This window comes from Mus pahari, chromosome 6 (assembly GCF_900095145.1).
Source record: "Mus pahari chromosome 6, PAHARI_EIJ_v1.1, whole genome shotgun sequence".
NCBI classification, from domain to species: domain Eukaryota; kingdom Metazoa; phylum Chordata; class Mammalia; order Rodentia; family Muridae; genus Mus; species Mus pahari.
In genome coordinates, this window is record NC_034595.1 from 79509533 (window position 1) to 79532698 (window position 23166).

At 49.7% G+C, this 23166-nt stretch overlaps 1 protein-coding gene across 4 annotated transcripts in view; it reads left to right on the forward strand.

Moving 5' to 3' along the window:
- The window catches only part of Csmd2 (CUB and Sushi multiple domains 2), a 553245-nt gene that overhangs the window by 444718 nt on the left and 85361 nt on the right, over positions 1–23166 (forward strand). For all 4 annotated transcript variants that reach the window (XM_029539695.1, XM_021199594.2, XM_029539696.1 and 1 more), the window contains 11 exons: positions 888–1075; positions 6982–7176; positions 7998–8114; positions 10564–10677; positions 14461–14556; positions 15646–15849; positions 16499–16623; positions 17391–17487; positions 19042–19146; positions 21809–21927; positions 22470–22539. In XM_029539695.1, coding sequence (XP_029395555.1) covers positions 888–1075; positions 6982–7176; positions 7998–8114; positions 10564–10677; positions 14461–14556; positions 15646–15849; positions 16499–16623; positions 17391–17487; positions 19042–19146; positions 21809–21927; positions 22470–22539 — 1430 coding nt within the window. The remainder of the gene's footprint in view (positions 1–887; positions 1076–6981; positions 7177–7997; positions 8115–10563; positions 10678–14460; positions 14557–15645; positions 15850–16498; positions 16624–17390; positions 17488–19041; positions 19147–21808; positions 21928–22469; positions 22540–23166) is intronic.

A 23166-nucleotide genomic window follows, 5' to 3' on the forward strand; every position in this document is an offset into this window, starting at 1 on the left:
TAAGTATAGCCTTGGCTACATATAGAAACCCTATAAGAGAGAGAGAGAGAGAGAGAGAGAGAGAGAGAGAGAGAGAGAGAGAGAGAGAGAGAGAGCATGAGGGCTGCTGAGACTCCACTTCTTCCTATCTGTTGTTTTCCATTATGTTCTCTCTAGGCTGGTGTGTCCATCCTGTAGCCTATGAGCCTCATGTGTCCCACGATAGCTATGAATGTGGCCTGACATATTTGAGATGACAACATCATGACACGATATCAAAAGCTTAGATGCCCCTGCTAGGTGCCCTACAGGGATAAATTATATCCATGAACTCCCGTTCTCAGTTAGGATGGATTTTCATCCCACACGAGGATTGGGTAGCTCAGGGAGAGACACCTGAAGGTGATGCTAGAACCCAGGTGGTGGCAGATGCTCAAGAAGGCCATGGCTGGCATGGGATGGAGAGAGAAAACTAGACTTCATGGTGGTAGGTCCCATCCTACTGGCGATGACTCCCTTAGACAGTTCTGTGCTCTTAGGAAAAGTCAGTACAAACTAGTACAACAGGAGAACAATGAAGTCAGGCAAGAGCCCTGGACTCACGCCTGCCAGCTTTGCCCCTTCATGCTTCAAGTTGGCAACTTGCTTTCCCTCCTCCATGAGCAAACCCTGGGGCCTTTGGCTACAGAACTGAGAACACCCAGTGACTAGAATCTTACACCCGTGTCCCCAAGCCACATTTTGTATCATCTCTCCCGACTGGGATGTCCCCAGAGCCTCATCCTCTTCAGTCTTTGGATAGAGGGTACCATGGGATGGTGGGCTTGCTTTCCGAGAGGCCCCAGCACAAACAAAGCCCTGTTTGACCTCAGTGGGGGGGTTGGGTATGGGCTATTTTTGTTCTCCAGATTTAACTTGGAGCCTGGCTATGATTTTCTTCACATCTACGATGGACGGGACTCTCTCAGCCCTCTCATAGGAAGCTTCTATGGCTCACAGCTCCCCAGCCGCATTGAAAGCAGCAGCAACAGCCTCTTCCTCGCCTTCCGCAGCGACGCATCTGTGAGCAATGCTGGCTTCGTTATTGACTACACAGGTAAGGGCCTGGTGGTAGACAGCCCCAAGGGAAGGGACAGTGGGCTTAACCAAGAAGCAGCAATACAGCATAGAAGGGAAGGTGATAGACTAGACTACAGAGAGCTTGCAGAATATTTATCTTCCCTGGGATGCACCCTACCCCAAATGGTTGTCTTATATATCTACACACCCTGGGACTAAAAGAGCATGGTAGCATTCTTTTGTCATCTTGCTTCTATAAGGCTCATTTCTAACTCTACTTCACTCTCATAGTCTCCCTCAGTACCTGCGGGCAAACACCTTCCTGGTCATTCCCCGACCCTGTGAGGGTTCAGCCAGCACCTCTGACCATCTTGGGAAATTGACCGTGTCTTACTCCATCTTCTGTTGCTATAAGAAATAATCAAGGCTTGGTACCTTTTAAAGAAAAGGGGGTTCTCTAGCTCACAGTTTTAGGCTGAAAGTCCAAGTGAATCTGGCCTTCTGGTTGACCTCTCGGAGGGGTAGAAGGAGCAGCACCACACAGAAGGGAGCCCATGAATCAGAGATTACACGGCCAGACAGAAAGGCAGACGGCTGAAAAGACTCAGGAGCCAGGCTTCCTGTGTCCATAACTGCTCACTATAACTGAGAGACCCTTGAAATTACCTTAATCCTTTTCAAAGGCAGTGACCCCATGACCTAATTACCCCCCAGGAGACGCCACCTCTAAAAGGTTTCACCAGCAGCTCAACATATTGGATACCCATTGGCAACCTCTCAGACATGCACACAACGTCAGGCTATCTCAGCCCGTATAGACAAGGCAGCCTGTGCAAATCTAGAGTCCTAGCACTTCAATACTGGCATTCTGTCAAAGACTGGTTACCATCTTGTTAGTCTTCTGCCTCTCCCATTCACTTACTTCCATCACATTTTGGAATTAGGCCAGTGGATAATAGGGGTCAGAAGGAGTTGATGGATTTTTTTTCTTAAAGATAATACATATTTTAGATAATATTTCCCTGTCATAGCTTCTCAGTTCTGTCCTTGTAGGACTCAAATAACCATAGACAAAACATAAAAGAATGGGCATATGCATGTGTTGAAAACTCACATGGGGCATGGTGGGGATGCAGTATGGATTTGGGTCAGTCAGAAAAGAGCTTGCATACATGAGGACCTGAGTTCAGATCCCACAGGACCCATATAAAAACCAGGGAGCTAGAGAGATGGCCCAGTGGGTAAGAACACACACAGGGCAAGCATGAGGATGGAGTTCAGATCCCAGCATCCACATTTAAAAGCATGCTATACACTCACCTATGACTCCAGTGCATCAAGGGACAGAGACAGGAGGAACAATAAGGCTTGACTAGATGCCAGACTAGCTTTAGGATCAACAAGAGACACTGTCTCAAGAGAATACGGCAGAAAGTGGAAGAGAAGGATACCAGATGTCTTCCTCTGGTGTATACCTACACACACGTATATACACATGCCACATAAAAATGTGCATATACCACACGCATGTGAAAGACACACACAGAGTATTTTTGATCTGTTTGTCACAAGCACTCAGCTCTGCCTTTGGATGTTAACGCGCCAAGGGGCAAAGCATAAAGGAATTGGTATAGCCATGTGTCAATAAAACCTCACAAAGACAGCTGTGGTCCTTGCCTGGCCAAGAGCATAGCCTGCCCGTTAACTGAATTGAATGTTCATGTTTACTACTTAGCAATCAGATGACCTCAGGCAGGTTATTTAACCACTCAAAATTCCCACTCGTTCATCCATAAAATAATAGCAAGAAAATTCCCACACAGCGTAGCTACAAAGCTCAATGATCCTGTGCATTGAAGCCGTTGGTACGGTGCCTGGCGTGTATCAAATACCCCGTGCTCTTCAGAGGTTATTAATAGTCAGGACGGTGTTCTGGGCTTCCAGGCACTCCACATTTTTCTGCTCCATTAGTCCCCTTTTGACTTCCTCTTCTTCCTTAATTATCCTAGACAGCATTACCCAAATCCTAGCTCTACTTCTTCCTTGATTTGTGAACTTGGCAAGTTATTATCTTCTAGAACATCATCTACAATATAAGCAATAAAAATTATGTTACAGATGGTTAATATTCAAAGACTGTATATATGTATAAATGTGGACATATGAGTAGATGTATATATGCAGTCTTTGAATATATATGTGAAAGATCACAAGAATGATGCTATTTACAGGATCAAGATAATCCCCCCCCCAGGCATACCTATCGGTTCTTCTCCCTGGTGATTCTAAATTCTGTCAAGCTAATCATTAGTACTAGTTTGACACCTGTCTCTTTGAGGACCAATTAGAGCACCTGTATCACAATTCTCCACATTCCCATCTTAGGACAAGCAAACATGCATTCTGATGTACGTGTGTGTGTGTGTGTGTGTGTGTGTGTGTGTGTGTGTGTGTGTACACATGTGTGTGCCTGTATCTGTGTGTCTGTGCCTGGGTCTGTGAATGTGTGTGTGTGTTTGTGTGTGACTGTGTGTGTATCTGTGTGTGACTGTGTGTGTATCTGTGTGTGTCTGTGTGTGCCTGTGTATGCCTGTGTGTGTCAGTATATGTGTGTGGGGGGGTCTTTGAATGTGTGTGCCTGGGTCTGTGAATGTGTGTGCCTGTGTCTGTGTATGTCTGTGTATGTGTGTCTGGGTCTGTGAATAAGTGTGCCTGTGTATGTGTATGTCTCTCTTTGTGTGTGCCCATGTGTGTGTGTGCCTCTGTGTGTGTGTGTGTGTGTGTGTGTGTGTGTGTTATTGTCTGTGTGTGAATACACGTGCATGAGGAGACCGGAAGTTACCCTCACATTTCATCGTCAAGAGCGCTTTCTGTGTCCTTTGAGAGAATCTCTTCTTGGTCTATATCTCACCATGTAGGCAAAGCTGGTCGGCCAGTGAGCCCACCTGTCTTAGCCTCGTGCTGGGATTACAGGTGCACAGTCTCACACCCAGAACTTGCACACAGATTTCAGGGACTAAACTTGAGTCCCATGTTTGCAGGGCAAGCACTTGATGGACTTGAGCCATCTTAGTCATCATCCTGCCTTTGCAGCCACTCCCCTGGCTGGTTGAACATTTTGACTCTTGTTCCAGGGTTTGGCTTTTAGAAAGAGCAGGAACGGCGCTCATCTGTGACCAGAAAGGAGCAGTTTCTGTGTTGCTGCTTTGGGCAGCTTGGGTTTTACTCAGGACCACAGTAGTGATGGGTCGGTCACCCTGTTTGATTATTTACAGCCGAGTCCCTGCCAGCTGCAGGTCTATTTCTGACCCCCATTCCATCTCTCACTAGCCGAATGGCTTGGAGAACCCATCCTGTCTCTCTGATCACCACATCCTTCATATGGCGCCTGCAGTGTGATTGTGCCTGGCTCTGCCTGCCAAGGACAGAGGCGAGATGACAGATTCAGAGGGGCTTTGAGACTGACAAAGTGACATTCCCATGCGTGGGCTGTCATCACTGTCATTAGTGTAATAGCACTCAGGATGGAAAGCCCGTCCTCTTCTGAAATGTGAGCAGATGTGAATACACACGGACTCCTGGGGCTTGTTGGTCAGCCACGCCCCTCATTGTTCAGCCAGACAAGGTAGCAATCGTACATCAGGCCCACACTCTGTGCCACACACGGCCAGCCCTGGTGCTAAGTTCTGAGGTCGTTGCTGGGGCTACAAGAAGACTCAATAATTGTCCTCATCCTCCAGGAGTTTGGAAGTCACTGGAAATAAATGTCCTTGCCCTGACTATCAGGACAATAGTATGCATCTTTCCATCATGAAAGAGAAGCAGATCTGCCAGAGAGAAAGCCAAGTTTAAGAGACCCACTCAGACGGAGTAACAGTGGAAAGAGTCAGTCATCCTAGCATGGTGTAGAAAGGGGTTCATGAGCCCCCACCCCGAGTGGGGACCTATGGACAACTGGTGACTCCTGGATATGGAAGGGTCAGTTTCCTATAAGGATATGTCTCCTAGTAGGCCAACCATGCTCCAGGGGCTGACCCCACACCAGGAGTATATGTAGCGCATAGATTGGAGGCAATGGATTCATTCAATAGAAAAAGTGAGAGGGACCTATCCAGATGTGGTCTCGTGTGCATCTGGAGAAAGTCATCAAAGGAACAACAGGCAGTGACATCACAGAAGGAACGATGGGACAACACCTGCAGGGCTGTTAAGGCCTGGGAGGATTTTGTCTCCTCTGAGGGAAGCAGAAGGTCTCGCTTGCGTTCTTCCATCTCCTAGGCCAGACCGGGCTGCCCAGGAGCCTGGGATGTGTAGGTCTGACCTGGTCCCCAGGAACTGTCAGTCAAACGTGGGTTCCGTCATTGAGACGGGAAGGGGAAATGGAAGGCAGGTACCACAGCTGATTCAGGCTCTGTGTGAGCTGGGTTTCAGTTCCTTAATTTCAAATGCGATTTGACTCATTATGAATTTACGGTGACAGGTCATCACATCTCGGAGATTTGAATCTGATCCATCCAGTGGCCATTTCTGGTCTAGCCAGGGCCTCAGGTATAAGGTATAAGGCCAGATTTGTTGCAGGGGTCAGGGTGATGTACCATGGGGCACACTAGGAAGGTGAGGAGGAACCCTTTGCCAGACAAGTGAAGGTTCTCTGGGCCCAGCGAGTCCCAGCAATACGCCCAGGACTGCTGCATACTCAGCTCTGTGGGGATGCCCTGAAGAGCAGGAACATTAGGAGGGCTCAAATGTGAGAGCTGATGGACATGACAGGATTACAGACCCTTGGGGGTCCTGCCCCATCACTCAACAGGCTGATTGGCAGCTAAGTGACAGCCTCGAGCAATGGCTGCCGAGTACCCAGGTGACAGGGTCTGCCCTCAGCAAAATTCCTCCCGAGCCATTTAATCTGTGAACTCTGATATCTTCTCTTCCAGCTCTTCCCTCCTTAGCTCACTCCACGTCAGGGCCCTTGTGCCGAGGCAGTAAGCATGTTAAGAGTCGCACAGCATTCTTGCCCTGCATCGACACTCTAACCAAAACCCAAGGGCCAGTGACAGGTCCCCAGGGCAATTTGGCCTTAGTGTGCTGCCACTGCCTAGCTGACAGTCCTGTGGACAGGTGGAGTAAGGGCTGCCTTCCGGGACATCTTGGGATTTCTGAATGACCCAGGTCCAACTGGTATTCCTAGCCCTTTGGAAACATTAAGTATGGTGCAGAGAGGTGTCAAAAAGAATAAATGAGTTGAGTACACCCACAGTTGCCTGTCTGGGCAGAGTCTGTGGCCAGACAGAAAACACTATTACTTCAATAAATTGGACATTACATACGGTTAGGGCATCCAACCAGAGGCGGGAGTGAGGTTTCCCTACTTCCTCCCTGGTTCTGGGTTTAGTGCCCTTTTTTGGTGAGCTTTGCAGAGCTGACTATACAGCGCCACCCTCAGGCCAGCAGAGTGGAGGAAAAGATGAAGAGCAGAAAGATGGTTTGAAATACTGGCTGCTGTTGCCAGATGTGTGGCTGGAGATAGGAAACCAAGGAAACCCAGGCTGTGCCAGCTGGGGTGAGAGAGGAGCCCAGGGCTGGGCCTGAGCACTGACCTTCTCCAGGATGCCGGCAGGGGCGTAGGCTCACCGCAGGCAGAGCAGTACTTGCTCCTCTTGCTGAAGCCAGCAAGGAGATTAAAAAGAGGGAACCCAAGGCAAAGACCTCACTTCCTTCTCTGTGGATCCCAGCAAGAAGGACCAGGGAGGCGAGCTTTGCTCCTGAAGGCCACTCTCAACTTCAGATCTCTAATAAAATTTAGAGGTGTTTCTAGACATGAAGGGAAATGGGCTGGCCATGTTGAGACCCTCTGTCCTGCTCATAGGTCACTAATGAATTCTCCCACCCCCTCTCTTCATTCTCTGTCTGTCCATCTGTCTGGTTTTTTTTTTTTTTTCCCAGAAAACCCAAGGGAGTCCTGTTTTGACCCTGGTTCCATCAAGAACGGCACTCGAGTGGGCTCTGACCTGAAGCTCGGCTCTTCCATCACCTACTACTGCCACGGGGGCTACGAGGTGGAGGGAGCCTCCACCCTGAGCTGCATCCTGGGGCCTGACGGGAAGCCGATGTGGAACAATCCGAGGCCAGTCTGCACAGGTGAGAACAGCCAGGACCCCAGGGGTTCAACAGCCAAGGGACACCTCATGATGGATGGTGGCCAGAAGTGTCTGTGGTGAGGGAGGGGAAGGAGGACATGACCTCGGGGCTACTTCTGTGAAGCAAGCAGGGTCTGACAAATGAGTTTGCAACAAAGGGGAATGGCTTCATCATTCACTCAGTGTTTTCAGTCCCTCTGGATGGTCATCTCTCTTGGGTGTGCCTGTTCCAGTTCAGATGGACACTCAACTGAGGCTTGTAGCCTGCCGCCCAGGAGGTACATACCAGGGAGGGAGGATAAAGGTGACCTTGGGTTTACCCTTGAGGCTGAAGACATTCTGACTGATGTCTGTGTAAAGTAAGGCCACAAGGTGATGTGTGTTGTCACCTGTATGTCAGAACCCCCAAGAGCATGGGGGCCACCCCTACTGAAAAAATACTGCAGACTCTGCCTGGGTACGTGGGAGAGACCCACATCAAGGCCAGTTGTGGAAGTTGGCACCAAGAATAGGAACGACTTGGCTGTGTGGTTCCCAGGAAGTAAAGTTTGGGAATCACCAGTACCTGTCTGCATCAGTCACGGAGCCAAAGACCATGTCTAGGTCCTACATATAAGCACGAGAGCCTCATGGTGGAAGCCCTTAGCATGTGCCTTCAAGGAAGGGCTCGAGCCAGTGCTAACCTCCAGGGCAAAGGCTAAGGACAAGTAGATGTCCTTGGCCAGGACAGGGCTAGAGAGGCTCAGGCTGGACTAAAAGAAGACAAGCAGCTGATAAGAGGCCACCAAGTCACCAAGCCCCTCTCGGGCTTCTTTTTTTCAGCTCCCTGTGGTGGACAGTATGTGGGTTCAGATGGAGTGGTCCTGTCCCCAAACTACCCCCAGAACTACACCAGTGGACAGACCTGCTTGTATTTTGTCACCGTGCCTAAGGACTACGGTAGGGTTTCCTTGGCATGCTTTCCTGTTTTCTGATCCCTCCCCTGTTTCTTCCAAAATGGCAAGCCCCTTGTGGGACCTGGCAGGACAGCCTCTCGGGCAGGGCAGCATGGTGTCCTGGGATGTAACAGGAGGAGGCTTCCTGGCCAGAGGAGAAGGAGGGGCATTCAGAGGCGTGGGGGTGGACATGAACTGAAGATGGCTGACAAAGGCCAGCTGCCCCAAGTCTCCTCAGCACAGCACAGACTGACTGACAGGAAAGGCTGCAGACCCAGCCTGCGGGGGGCCCAGCTGTGAGTGGCCCCAGGAACAGGAGGAAAGAGGGAAGGGGCAGGATGGAGATGGCTTTGAAGGTACCCGTAAGGGAGGCAGAATGAAAATCACATCATTCAGGTCACCCATCGAGGGGAATCTAGCAGCAGTAAGTAGGGGGAGCAAGGAACCCTCTACCCTAAGAAGTCAGAGAAATTTCCAGATCCCAAGACAGCCAGGCTGAAGGAATAAGCATTGTCATCTTCACCATCCAGAACAAACCATGGTACGTCTTCTCAAACATAGGATGGGAAGAGCAAGGAGCAGGGCCCAGATGCTTGAGTCATTCACCAAGGGTTTCATGCCACCCAGCAGGGCCATCTGCTCCCCTGAGACCTGGCGTCACCCAGGTGGGAGACACATTCTTGTCTCTGCAACTCCCAGTCTCATCCTTGCCCATAGTTCTGCCCCAGAGTTGGCACCCTTAGCTATGTGCGTGCCTGTGTGTGTGTGTGTGTGTGTGTGCATGAGGAAAGTCATGAAATATCTAGAAAGCCAGGAGCCTTGATGATGGCCAGCGTACAGTGCTGTGTGTCAGTCGCTCTCATGACAAGGAGCTCAGGCCTTTCCCTGCCACCTGGACCTGGCCAGCATCACACATGGACCATGGGGTCCAGGAGCACTGGCTGCTAAGAGCACGGTGCTCCAGGGAGCTCCTCTTTGTCAGTGAGTCCAGACCCTGAGCCCGGGGAGCAGAGGCAGATATTCCCCTCCAGGTAGGAGTGACTTGTCCCCAGCTCGGTTCTGATGTCATGCTGCCAGAGACCTTTCTGTGATCCCCTTCTCAGAGGTAGCCTGCCTCACCTACCATGCTGCCCCATTTCCCCTGGAGTCAAGTAAAGCTCTCTGAGGTTTTCGTTTGGGTGGGAAGAATTGCACACTCTACAGAAGCAGGAAGTCTGTGTGCGCTGCTCACCTCTGTGGGATGGCAGACCCCTGTCACCCAGTGTTGTCACCCAGGGTTGTGCCCATTTTCAGGGTATGAAAATGTTCCTTTCCCCATGTTCTTTCTCTCCCCCTCGGCCCATATTCAAGAACTAAGATTACTCCAGCGGCTGCTGCATTCCACACTGCCGACTGCTTTGTATCAAGCAGTTTACTCCATGGCCTGAGTTCCTCCCTCTCTGCCCCAGCACACAATATATACAAATCATGCATAGCATATACACACATGACCTAAAGAAAATATATACATCATACACGCATACACCATAGAAACACACATAGGTCCTGTTTCCTATGAGCTGAGGATTCTGAGCCAAAGCAGGGATGGGACCTACCTGGCTCTTGTTGGCAGTACACAGGGACATGGGAGACAGGTGCTGTCAGATGGGTAGGAGCTGTATCCATGCTGAACCCCACTCCTCAACACTACTGTTCCCAGATGGAGACCTGAGTTTGTGGGGTACCTTTTCAAATTAACAAAATGGTCCGAGGAACTCTTTTAACTTCCGAGCCTCTACTTCCTGGTCTACAAAATATGAATCATTTCTGGGAAAGCCACAGTCAAAAAAGACACTACACATAACTAGTGTCATCCTTGGCACCCAACGGGTGCTTTGTGAGTGCCACACCCTCTTTTGGATGAGTAGGGTGTCTATATGTTCCTGCCTTGGGGCCACTCTCACACCTCTTACTGCCCAAGAGCTGGTATCCAGGGGCTTACCTGGATGGCTGGGAATTTGAAAAATAATAAAGCCGAGGTGTTCACAGGTTCCTGAGATTGGGGGTGGGGATGGGGGGCTGGGGGGAATGGAAGATGTTACCAGAAACCCTTTCAAATCCTCAAGTAGCTGCTGCATCTGTAATGTAGAGAAGAGTAAGACAGGCTGAGGCTGCCTCCACTAGCCTGACCTTGTGTGCAGGAGTGGATATTGTCTTGACCCCTGTGGAGACCAGCCAGGGACTCCCCAGCTGTCCGTGTCCCTGTCTGTGCCCCAGTGTTGTCATGTGCTAATGTTGCAGCAGAAAAGCATGCTAACTGTTGGTCCCTGCACCACTAATGCTCTCTAACTGCCCTTCTGGCCCAAAGTCAACAGACCTCCATCTCCTCCCCATCCTCCCTGCCCCCNCCCACCCACCCCCCGAAGCCTGCCAATCCTCTGCACTGAGATTCCCATGCTATGTCTCCTCCACAGTGGTGTTCGGCCAGTTTGCCTTCTTCCACACGGCCCTCAATGACATCGTGGAGGTCCACGATGGCTACAGCCAGCACTCCCGGCTCCTCAGCTCCCTCTCGGGCTCTCACACAGGTACCCAGGGCCAGCGAGGGATTGGGGAGGGACTGGTGGAGGTGGTGGGAAGGGGAGCATGGGCCATCCCGGAACCATAGCTGAGAATGAGGCCCTGTAAGCATCGTGGTCAAAAAATGTGCTGGTTTATAATCTGCAATAATGTCTCCACATCAGAAGGGCCACACGTAACAGAGGACCCATACCTCCTCTGGGGTCTGTGTGTGTGTGTGTGTGTGTGTGTGTGTGTGTGTGTGTGTGTGTGTGTGTATACAGACTCATACTCAGACCCCATCTTTTCTTTTCACTATCAGCATGTTGTGTTTTCATTGAAGAAAATTTGGGGCCAAACCAAAATCCCCATAAGGGAGAATCTTAAATAAACAACGCTCAGAAGTTGTCAGATTGCCAAAGTATAATGTGCGTCCCCCTGCTCTTCAGATCTACCCAGACAGTCCCTTACATCCTTTATTGAATCAAACAGTATATGTATTTCATTGTAATTACTCACCATGAACTTTCCTCCGGCGTTATGTAGCTCTTTCATAATGGGATTTCTAATGCTTCTTAGTAGTTTCTCCTATACTTACTTAAGATTTATAGAACAAATTCCCCAGCGCTGTGCATTTATCTGCTTCTGCATTATGAACACTAGCTTGCTGCATTACACACAGACCTTTATAGACGTATCCCTGCCTGCACCTCAGCATCTCTAAGAGCAGATGTGTTAAAGAGTACAATGAGTGGGGCTGGAGAGATGGTTCAGTGGTTAAGAGCACTGGCTGCTCTTCCAGAGGTCCTGCGTTCAATTCCCAGCAACCACACGATGGCTCACGACCATCTGTAAATGGGATTTGATGTCCCCTTCTGGTGTGTCTGAAGACAGCTCTGGTGTACTCAAATTCATTAAAAAAAAAAAAAGTACATCTTTTAACAAAGAATGCAATGAGGTCATTGAGGCCTTTTGTATAGATTGGCAAGTAACCCTAATGCATGCATCTTGTAGCTTTGCTTGCCAAAAATGAGGTAATTTTTAAAAATTTATCTATTTGAAATGTGTAAGTAGTATATCATTCTCTAATTTGCCTTTTTCTTTTGATGGTGAGTGTGGTGGTGATCTTTTTATAATGTGTTTATTGGCCCATGCATCCTTGTTGCAAATTTGGGTCGATTTTTTTTTATTAGCCCTCATCTTCTTATTCATGAAATATAGCCCCACATGGCTTTGGGTGAAATACAGTCTATAGCATAGGAATCTTATACACTATGAAAAACCTCCCCCTCCACTTTGCCATTTCCCATGTAATTTTCTTCAAGGTATGTTTTGATATCGGAAAATTAAAATGTCCCTTGAAAGATCATACAGATCTTTTCTCATTTACGCCTTTGCTCGTATACAAAGCAAATGAAAACCCCCTCTGTTTTCTTCTTCTTCTCTTTAGTCCCAGCTCTCTGCTTCAGTGCCTCTGGATCTTATTTTGACTCTCTATTTGCTACAGAGTCTTAAGCCAATTAATCAGTCATCCTGATATGATTTTCAAAATGCCAGATTTACATATTCTAATTATTATGGCTCTTTTCCTACACATGTCTTCCAAGTACATATTTCTCCCTGTGCAGGGTTTGGTTATTATAATACTATAAAGGTACTTGGTGCTTTAATAACTTGTTTAAAGATTTATTTTTATTTTCGGCATAGGGGAGTTTTAACGGCATGTACAGAAGTGCACCACAGGTATACAGTTCCCAATGGAGCCAGAAGAGGGCGGCAGATGCCCTAGAACTGGAATTAGATGTGGTTGTGTGCTGCCTTGGAACCAAACTCAGAGCTTTTAACCACTAAGCCACCAGCCCAGATCTGTCATAATAACTTTAAAAGCTGTGGTCATTTTTTTTGTTTGACTTTTTTGTTGTTTTTTTTTTGTTTGTTTGTTTTGTTTTGGGTTTTTCGTTTGTTTTGTTTTGTTTTGTTTTGTTTTTGTTGGACGGGTCTTTCTACTTAGCCTCAAGCTTCCTCTCCTCCCGACTCCCAGGCATGCCGTACCACAACCAGCTCTTATGACTCCCAATATTATCTAGGAATATTTTGTCACTTATAAAAAATATATATAGGACTGGCGATATAGCTCAGCGGATAGAGCACTAGCCTAGCGTGTTGTGTGAAGGCAGGTGTGTTCGATGCTTGGCTAGCACTGCATAAACTCAGTGCAGTGGTGCAGGTCTGTGATCCCAGCACTTGGGAGGAGGAAACACAGAGTCAGACGTTCAAGGTCAGCCTCAGCTTCTTAGCAGGTTCGAGATCCGCCTGGGCTACAGGAAACAACGATGCAAAACAAGGGGGAAAAAAAACCACGTAGGAACTGTCTCTAGAATTTCATAAAATGTGTAGGTTTTGTTGGAGAGAGCATACATCTTTATACTAACACTTGTCCCCATCTGGGAATATGACGCGTCTCTCCATTTACCTGTTGGAAACTGCAGGGGAAGCTGCCGCTTTCGGTAAGTGGTAGTGATTGTGTCTGTTGTTGCTGATTTTATTCCCAGCTGTCTCGCGGAGGTCTTTGGCAGTCTTTATTGCTCTCTTATTATAAACAGGCTCTTTCCCTCCCTTCGTGTTTTCTAGCTGGCCTTTGCTTGTCAATTCTAAGAGTGACATTCAGAGTGTATTCCCCTTATCAGCCCATTGGCCCGTCCTCAGTAGTGCTACGCTCACAGACTAATCCAGAGGCTCAGGTCACTGCCCATCAGGGGTTCCTAAGGTCACAGAGAGGCAGAATGCAGAGGCTCAGGCCACTCTGCCCATCACTACATTGTGCCTGAGCTTCCGCAGGAGGAGAGAGATGAGCCGGGCTGTATTCATGGCTGTGGATCCAGCTGGTACTGTCCTGCCCCTCAATCTATACCACATCAGCCAACCTAAGCCTGTTTCGTCTGCTGCTCCCCAGGGCCGTGTACCCCTACAGGCCATGGTGGATAACACACCCTGGGGTGCCGGAGACAGTCCCAGCCTCCACTGAGCTGTTCTGTTCTTTGCTCGCAGAGTTGCCCTAGTCTGAGCCATACGCCCCTATCCCATCAAGGGGAGTCTGGGAAAGGCCAGAGCTCTCAGGTGATCTTACCTCCTTCCTTCTCATCAACCATGCCTGATTCTTAGATATTTATCTTTAATCCATCTAGTTTTCCTTTCCCAAGTAAAATTACAGGCAGTATGGTAACTCCCATCCCCTTCTGCCCCGTAAATCAACACACTCTTAGCAGCTTCCTCCTTTCTGGTCAGATCATGTAATTCTTCAAAGCCCTTCATCTTGTTTTATAAGTGAGGGTGCTGAGCCCTGCCATGCTGGCCTCACAGTGACCACAGATGGAGGGGAACGTGGATGTAAAACCATCTCAGCATTTTGGAGGCGAGGACAGAATCTCACATAGCCACCGACAGCCGCAGGCATTCTGCATAACTGAGGGTGGGGGCTGGCCTTTAGCTTATGGTCCTCCTGTGCTGCCTCTCAAGTGCTGGTATTAGAAGTGTGTGCACCACTCTGCCCAGCTCATGCAGTGCTGGGGGATCGAGCCCATAGTGTCGTGCATCCTAGGCAAGCCAACTCTACCAACTGAGCCACATCCCCGGCCCCCATCTGTGAGCTTCCCGCTGTAAGGCCCAGGCTGTGTGTTGGGTTGCTGTGAGTACTGGAATACGGTTGGAGGCGCCTTGTTAGCTATGCCTGCCCTCCCTCCCGGCCTGGATTCTGTCCGTGGAGTGTTACAGCCACACTCACTGTCTTCCTCTCTCTTCCTTTCTCTCGGCAGGAGAGTCGCTGCCCTTGGCCACCTCTAATCAAGTTCTCATCAAGTTTAGCGCCAAAGGTCAAGTATCAGCCCGGGGGTTCCACTTTGTCTACCAAGGTATGTAGGATATGGACCTTGGAGGGTCAAGAGTCATCTTAGTAACTTTGTGTCCCAAGGAATAGAAGCCTTTCATCTGCCAACTGCACCTTTCTATGAGGATTGGGGGTGGGGGGCAATGTGTGCCATAGTTTCTTTCAGTTGTATACATCTGCTTACTCAAGTAACAGATTCTGGGTTAAATTCTATGCTGAATTGCGAAGTTAATTCCTTTCTTACACTCCCTGTCTCCCCTCCCCCAACCCCACCCCGACACACAGTGTCTGGGGGTACTGGAACATTAGACCAGCCCTCTTACTTCAAGGGACTTGGTTTTATCTGCAGTGTATAGAAAAGGGATGGGACAGACAGGCTTTGATTGGGAAGGCAGACACCAGCCATTCCATTCCTTAGAACAACCAATTGCTGTGTACGGAATGAGGGTAATACTAACGGCTCACTGGTCTGTTCAAAAAAAGTCCACAACCCGGCAGGCAATCAGTGTTCATTCTGGGTCACTAAGACCCATCAGGAGCTTGGGGCATCCTTGCTTTGACCTGCTAAATCCAGTCTACTTTTCCCAGCAACCGCCACATTGTTAAGGCCACCAGTCTCCAAGCACAGCCTTCCCTGTGTGTTCTACACTGCCCGGGAGGCCACGTGTATCCCTGTGCAGGGGCAATTCCACTACAAGGGACGCCATGATTCCCACAAGCCACCATTCTGTTCAAGTCATCTGCAGACCCTGGACAAGGGCTTGAGAGAAGCCAGTGAGCAGGGTGATGCCTCAGAGAGTAGAGGGGAAAGGATTGTTGCTTTGGGGGAGCACAGGGCCCTGGTAAGGAAGTTGTTATCACTAGGAAAGCAAAGAACAACCCTGAGACTAAAGTCTGGTTTCTGGGACTCTCACGAGCCACGATTTCCAGAAACTGCACCCAATATTGAGTCCAGCAGTGTGCCTCAAAATGGTCCCTGCCCTGGAACGTGCCCATGTCAGACTTAAAATGTGCCCTGAGCTCCCAGATCCCCCTCCAGCCTTGTCCTCCATGCACCCCTGGCCAGTCTCTACAGGGGTGGAGCCAGGCCGCTGAGTGCCCCTCTTCCCCACAGCGGTACCCCGAACCAGCGCCACCCAGTGCAGCTCTGTGCCAGAACCTCGCTATGGCAAGAGACTTGGCAGTGACTTCTCCGTGGGGGCCATCATTCGCTTCGAATGCAACTCGGGCTATGTGCTGCAGGGGTCCCCAGAGATCGAGTGCCTCCCTGTACCAGGGGCACTGGCCCAGTGGAATGTCTCTGCACCAACCTGCGTGGGTAAGTGGATAAGGTTCACAAGACAGAGGGTGGAAGGAGAAAAGGAGGGAGGAAAGGCCTGGCGTAGACTTTTCTCCGTGAGGGATGCAGTCAACCATCAGAGATATCCTCAAGGCACACAGGAGCCCTTCTCAGTACCTATTCAGATCAAGTAACTCCCTGGGCCTGCGGGGCAGTGTGAACACAGACCGGGGAAGAAGCTGGAGAGGGATACCCGAGAAGAGAGGAACAGGTACCATTGTTGGAGGTCGAGTCATCAAGAAGGCTGAGAGCAAGAGGTTCCAAAGGGAGAAACCATCATGAAAAGGAGGCTCAGCAGGGCTAGGGACCCGACAGGTTGTGAGAGTGGTGGAGGAGAATGGAGGGCTAGAGGAGAGACCAGCACAAGATGAGTTAGAGCACCCTGGAGACCCTGAGAGAGTGGGCTGGGCGCAGAGGGCAAGGAAGAGGCTAGCACTTGGAGGTGACCCAACAGAGCCCAGAGATCCCGAGGGAAGTGGAGTCAGAAGCCGTAGGAGAAGCTAGCCCAGGAAGAGGCCCAGCGGAGACCCAAGGCCCAAGGCCCCGAGGGAGGCACATGAAGAGGCTCTCAGGGAGCCACCACAAAGATGAGGCAAGGAGCCTCTGACCAGCCCACGTCTCTTCCCAGTGCCATGTGGTGGCAACCTCACAGAGCGCAGGGGCACCATCCTGTCCCCCGGCTTCCCAGAGCCATATCTCAACAGCCTCAACTGCGTGTGGAAGATCATGGTCCCGGAAGGCGCTGGCATCCAGGTAGGAGCAAGGAGGCCCCTCAGTTAAGTGGCTGCTGTTGTACTGAGGTGGAAGGAGAATCAACAGCGCCATCTTTGTCCCTGGGTTATTGGCAGCACAATTGCAGATAGAGAGATATGGCTCCACATCACAGCATCTCTGGGGGAGGGAGGATGGGAGATGGAAGTTAGGTCCAGCCAGCCAAGAGGGCCCAGAGAAGAAAGTGAGCTTACACCTGCAGTGTAACGTTGGAAGGTTCTTAGGAGACGTTCAAATGGTTCCAGGCATGCATCTAGGATCATTAAGGAGAGAAAAGTGGTATCACTGATGAACAGGGGGAGGAACAGACCAGCAAGTGCAGTGAGGCCGGGAGAGAGCATCCAGATACACATCAGGCTATGTGACATATGCCCAGGGCAAGAACAACACAGCCTGCCAGGCCAGGGAAGCCATCAGAACCCCAGCTGGACACACCCAGTGGGAGAGGGAAACCCCAAGAATATTCCAAGTTCGAGAAGGCAGCTCAGATGGTAGACTTCTTTCGTGATGTACACAAAGCACTGGGTTCGATCCCCAGGTGTGCTTATGCTCGCCCATAATCAGCACCCCCAGGAAAGCAGAAGCAGGGGGATTAATAGTTCAGCCATCCTCAGCTACATAGTGATTCAGGAGTAGCCTGAGCTCTGTGTGAGACCCTGTCTTCAAAATAAATAAATAAATAACCCATGGGAAGAGATGGGAGGCACTTGAGCTGTGTGACCGACTACTCCGTCCTTCTGTCTGTCCAGATTCAAGTCATCAGTTTTGTCACAGAACAGAACTGGGACTCTCTAGAAGTGTTTGACGGAGCAGATAACACTGTAACCATGCTGGGAAGTTTCTCGGGTAAGATGGGACATCCAGGGTTTCCATATAGAGGGTTGTGACAGACACCACCGCTGCCACCGCCACCATCACCATCATCATCACCACCACCACCACCACCACACCACTACTATCACCATCACCACCATCATCACCACCATCATCACCACCATCATCACCACCATCATCACCACCATCATCACCACCATCATCACCACTGAGTGGGGCTTGGTATTCCCCACAGCCATCCAACGGCAGGCATGTGCCAGAGTGTGGTGTATGGTTTTGCTCGATGGCCTGAGAAATTATCTGACTCTGCTAGGCCCAGAAATCCATGATGTTAAGATAGAAAAAAGATTCATGCATGTCCAGATAAACTGTCTGTCCTGCTGGGCTGACCACATAATTGTATGTATTGATCTGCAACCATCATTTCTTACTAATCCCAGAGTAATTTTTTTTTTAATTTCTATTGTCCTGAAAAGAAGTCAAGTGCGGACTGCATTGTCTCCATCCCTGCTTGCCCCCCGCCCCCAGACTCTGGCAACCACTGATCTTTCGGTTTCCCATGTGGCTTCGTCAGGTTTCCACGTGTTTCTCCCCTTGCCCACTTGAATCAGCACTGTGCTGTGTGAGCAGGCCGTTCCTTCACATACCCACCCACCCCTCAGTGGATGACTGTGTCACATTCATCATGAAGCCGTTAGCTGTGACTAACACTGGGACGGATATTCACATGCAAGGTCTTGTAGCGTGAAATATTAAAAAAGCAATCCACGATACTGCAGGCCGGCACCGGCAGGCTGGCCGGCCAGGCACTGGTGGGCATAGCCGGCCTGTTCTCATCTCATGGAGACTGTCTCAGAGCTCTGAAATCTCTCCACCCAGCTTGCTAAGTTCCCATGGCAGGTCACTGCCACTCAAACCCCACACTTCTAATTTCCCATGGCTGGCTGGAGTGCCCCGTCATCGTACCTTTTCTCTCTGGACCCCAGTCGAGCCGCCGGGTCTGGCGTCATATACATTTGCCATCCTCAGGAGCATATATAGAGAAACAGAATCACCATTGCCTCATTTTTTAAGGAACAACCCAACTTTTCCCCCAAAGTGGACACACACACACGCGGCCATCTGAAGCCAAGCTTGTACCAGAGCACCGTGTGTGGTTTGGTCCAATGGCTTAGGAGGTCGCCTGAATCTGCCAGGCTCAGAGATTCTAGATGCTAGAATAGAAAAACAATTCATGTACTCCCAGACAAACCGCCTGCCTGCCCTGCTGGGTTGACCACACAGATGTACATGTTGGAATCATTTTGAAGATGACTGAGTAGGGACTCACTGAGGAGTATCCCGGCCTGCGGTGTAGGTCTATGGCGCTGCTCATCCATGGCCTCCTTTCCCTGGCCCACTGTCTACCTGGCATTTGTCATTTAGTAGGTTTCATTGGGGGACACTGGGGTGTTCCTGGGAGCAGAATATCAGCGGGCAGCAGAGACAGAGCAGCTAGGTAGGAGTTGGTACCCAGGAGGGTACCCAGGAGGGTACGCCTGAATGACCCTTGCTGTTCTCACCCAGGAACGACAGTGCCGGCCCTCCTGAATAGCACCTCCAACCAACTCTATCTCCACTTCTACTCTGACATCAGTGTGTCTGCTGCTGGCTTCCACTTGGAATACAAGAGTGAGAATCCGGGCTCATGGCTTGGGGGAGGGAGTTCTGGGTGGGAGCAAACGGTGTCTGGATCCCTACCCTCCATGCAGGCTAGATTGGGCTGTACCCACTCCTTTCCACTGAAGCCTACCACTGGCCACAGGAAGAGGCTAAGGATTAGAGCAGGCCTGAAGCTCTCTAAAGCTTGTATACTCAACAATGGGATAAATCCGGCACCTACTGACCTGTGAATCCTCCAGATACCCCAGAGCCTGCGTGGACAGTGCTGAGCATCAGCCTTGGCCCCAGTAGATGATCCTGGATATAAGGAAATGGAGGGGATGCTGGGGGGTTTTCTCTGCGACCACATGGACACATGGAAAGATCTGATGGGGTCAGAATGAGGCCAGCACCAGAAGTTAGGCAGATGGCCAGCTGGGTCTCCTAAAAGAGTGAGCTTTCTCCATGTGGTTGAGGAAGGGCCAGTTGAACCCCAGGATGCGCATCATCACCTGAAGGCACCATAGAGTTCCTGTAGGTGAGGCCTGCAACACGTAGACACAGCCAATCTCTCTCCATCCTCATCACTTCCCCAATAGGGGTTTTCAAGTCACTGCACTGTGAACTCCCCTACTGAATGTTCAGGGCACCCCTGCAAAGGCAAGCAACAGTCAGCCACGAGGAAGAGCCTCATGTTCTGTTTCCCAGTTACTTTACACCTCATCCTTGGGGCCTCTGTCTCACTGCTGAGGGGTTGGGACATAGCCACCAACAGACTTCATTTCTAAGTGTCATAGTCCCACCTCAGAGGCACAAATGCAATCTGGGAATGAGGAGAGGAGGCAGCAGTATATCCTGGGGGGACTGCAGTGTATTCCTTTTTAATTTTTGTTTGTGTTAGGGGTTTGTGGTACTAGGGGTGAAACCCAGAACGTCTCACATGCTAGGCAACCATTCTACCACTGGCTATATCCCCAGCCCGATGCCCTCTAGCTTTGCAAATGCAAACATTTGTTAAAATACAACCTATATCCTCAAATGGTCATGACAACTACATAGGATACACATGGCATATTCACATATAACAACTATGTAGGACACACAGAGCATATATCCATATAAACTGCATAGGATTCACATGACATATTTACATATAATAACTACATAGGATACACACAGCATATCCACATATAACAACTGCATAGGATACACATGGCATATTCACATATAACTTGTATACTTTATCATACGTCAGTTTTTTCTCCAGGAGGAAAAAAATGTTATCAGAGTTTTATCTCTAAAGTGGACCAAGGACTTGGGTGACAGGCCAGTAGCAGGTTCCCTGGGCTGCAAAGTAATACTTTATCCTTTTTTTCGTGGAGGAAAGGGAAGGCCACCCTCTCTCAAACCTCCCTGGCTCAGCTCATATAGCTACACAGGCTGCTGACCCATTTACAGCCCTGTTTTGGTGCAGAGCACACTTTGAAGGAGAGAAGACCTCTATCCAGCAAGCCCCATGCCCTTACAAGTCTTCTAGCTCTAACGGAGAAGTGAGATGTTCACGGAGTTCACCAACATGCAAGGGTCTACATCGTGCATCTTACAGCTGGAGTGTGCTTATGTGACCTCAGAATTTAACTGCTCTTGGACAGACCTGGAGTCACACTGATCTGGTCCTGAATCCCAATTTTGTGGCTTAAGACCACACATATGGGCCACTGTCACCCCCTCTATGAGATGGCAGTTAAGTCCTGCAGCAATCAGGTGAAATGAGGGGACAGGCTCAGAAAGAGCAGCTCCTCCCAAGATGACCATGATGATGATATCATGGCCACCCGTAAGAAGGACGATCAGTACAACTGGACGTAAGGAACATGGGTCAAACTTTAAGTCAAGAAAAATATACAGGGGAGAATTTGAGAGTCCACAGAGTGAATCATGGGAGCGGGTGTGGCCTACTCTTGACAGTCCATAAGTTATCCATGATAGTCATGACAAGGAGTGGACAAGGAGGGTCGGAGACTCAAGGAGAAATTGTAAGAGTCACTGTGAGTTTGGGTGACTTGAAAGCAGCTCCGAGCTGTGACTAGATCCTACAGTGCCTAAGAATCAGTGCTGAGCATGGAGGGCCAACCATGGGGGGCTCCCCTTAGAGAAGGGGACTGCCCTGACCTTGAGTTAGGAACCAGGGGAGAGTCTTACTGGTGGGCCAACTTCTTTCAGGCCAACCTGTCCTGGAGAAGGGGACTTTGACTGGGCCCTGAGCATCACAGAAGTACCCTGTCTTTAACTGTTCCTTCTTCTTCTATCCTACCGGTGGCCTCTCTTCCTGCTATAGACACTGTCTGCTGAGGACAGAGGAAGGGGAGGGAAGTTGAGAGCAGGAGCAAGAGGGACATTGGAGGGGCTCAGAGAGGCCTGGGGGTCTGCAGCTAGGATAGCCTGATACTGAGCTCAGTGGGTGCACAGAACACCCACAGTTCCTGAAGTGGTACCCCTCTCCCAGCTCTGACCTGGTGAGCCTGCGTCCTACACGGTCCGACTTCCCCAGCATGCTAAGTAGAGAGGTTGGCAAGTGCCCAGGAAGGCACAAGCCTTGGACCCCAAGCAGCCAGCAGTACCCTCAGCCTCTGTCACCTCAACCTGGCCAAGCTTATGCATCCTTCTCTCTCCCTGCTTCTGGCTTGTCTAGCTGTGGGCTTGAGCAGTTGTCCCGAACCGGCTGTACCCAGCAACGGGGTGAAGACAGGCGAGCGCTATTTGGTGAACGACGTGGTCTCTTTCCGGTGTGAGCCAGGATACGCCCTCCAGGTACCTACCTCTCCTCAACCAGAACCCAAGGGCAGGGAGCAGACATCTGTCCCCTGAGCTGATTGTCCAGTCCTGTAGCAGTACAGCTATATCCATCAAGGATGGGTGTGACCTCCATACACACTGGGGACAGCTATCTACTCCTGGAACTGTTCTCACAAAAACAAACTTTGTGATGGAAAAGGCTTTAGATAATCCAGCCCAGAATGTGTTCCTGCAAAGTCGGATTTGATTGGACTTTGGGAAAATTTAATTTCCCTTTGAGGGCCCATGAGGGAATTTAGTAATTAGAGGAAACTCACAAGGAAACCTCTTGTAATGAGAATTCTTTAGTGATGGTTCTTAATAAGTGTCTCCCCCTCCAAATCTCTCTCCTTCTGTCTTACCTCGAATCCCAAGGTGATCCCCTGTGTCTGTATGTCTGTATGTATCCCGTGTGTCTTGCCCCTTGACACGAGGCCCAGAGCAAGTTTCTTCTCTGGCTTATGTGTATAATTATGCCCCTGGGAGCCTCTCACCCACTTCTGTTCTGATTCCTCCAGGGCCATGCCCACATCTCCTGCATGCCCGGGACTGTGCGTCGATGGAACTACCCCCCTCCACTCTGCATTGGTAAGGGAACCGACTTAGAAATCCACTAAAGTCCAATCCCCTAGGGATCAGAGTTCCCAGCTATACTGCTGTGTTGAAGTTCAAGTCCAAAGAAATTCTGATATTCTGGATTTGTTCCAAGTCAGTAGTTTCTGAAAGACATTTTTGTAATTTCTAACTCTCATTCAAAGCTGTCCTGACTTCTAGAAGACTCTGCCCACCAACTTAAAAAAAAATCACAACAAGATTGCTTACCTTAGAATATTATGGGGGCCACTGTGGTTCCACAAAACCAGCCAGAGCCCAGAAGACATTTTTAGGTACATTGGGTTTTTCTCATGACTTGGTCAAAGTAAGAACAAACAAACCTGCTTGTAATGTTGTGAACTGCTCAAAAAATAAGGCCCTGACTTGACTTCACTGCTTAGTCCATGCTAGTCAGTGTTGAGGAAGTTAACAGATACCCTGATGCTGCAGAGAATTTTGGTCAGGTCAAGAAAGCAAGAAACAAATAGCAGCCGGCTGTCTCCTAAGTGACAGGCTCCAAGCAACGTGCTTCACATTGCACTATCCAGTGGGATGCATTCTCTCTCTCTCTCTCTCTCTCTCTCTCTCTCTCTCTCTCTCTCTCTCTCTCTCTCTCTCTCT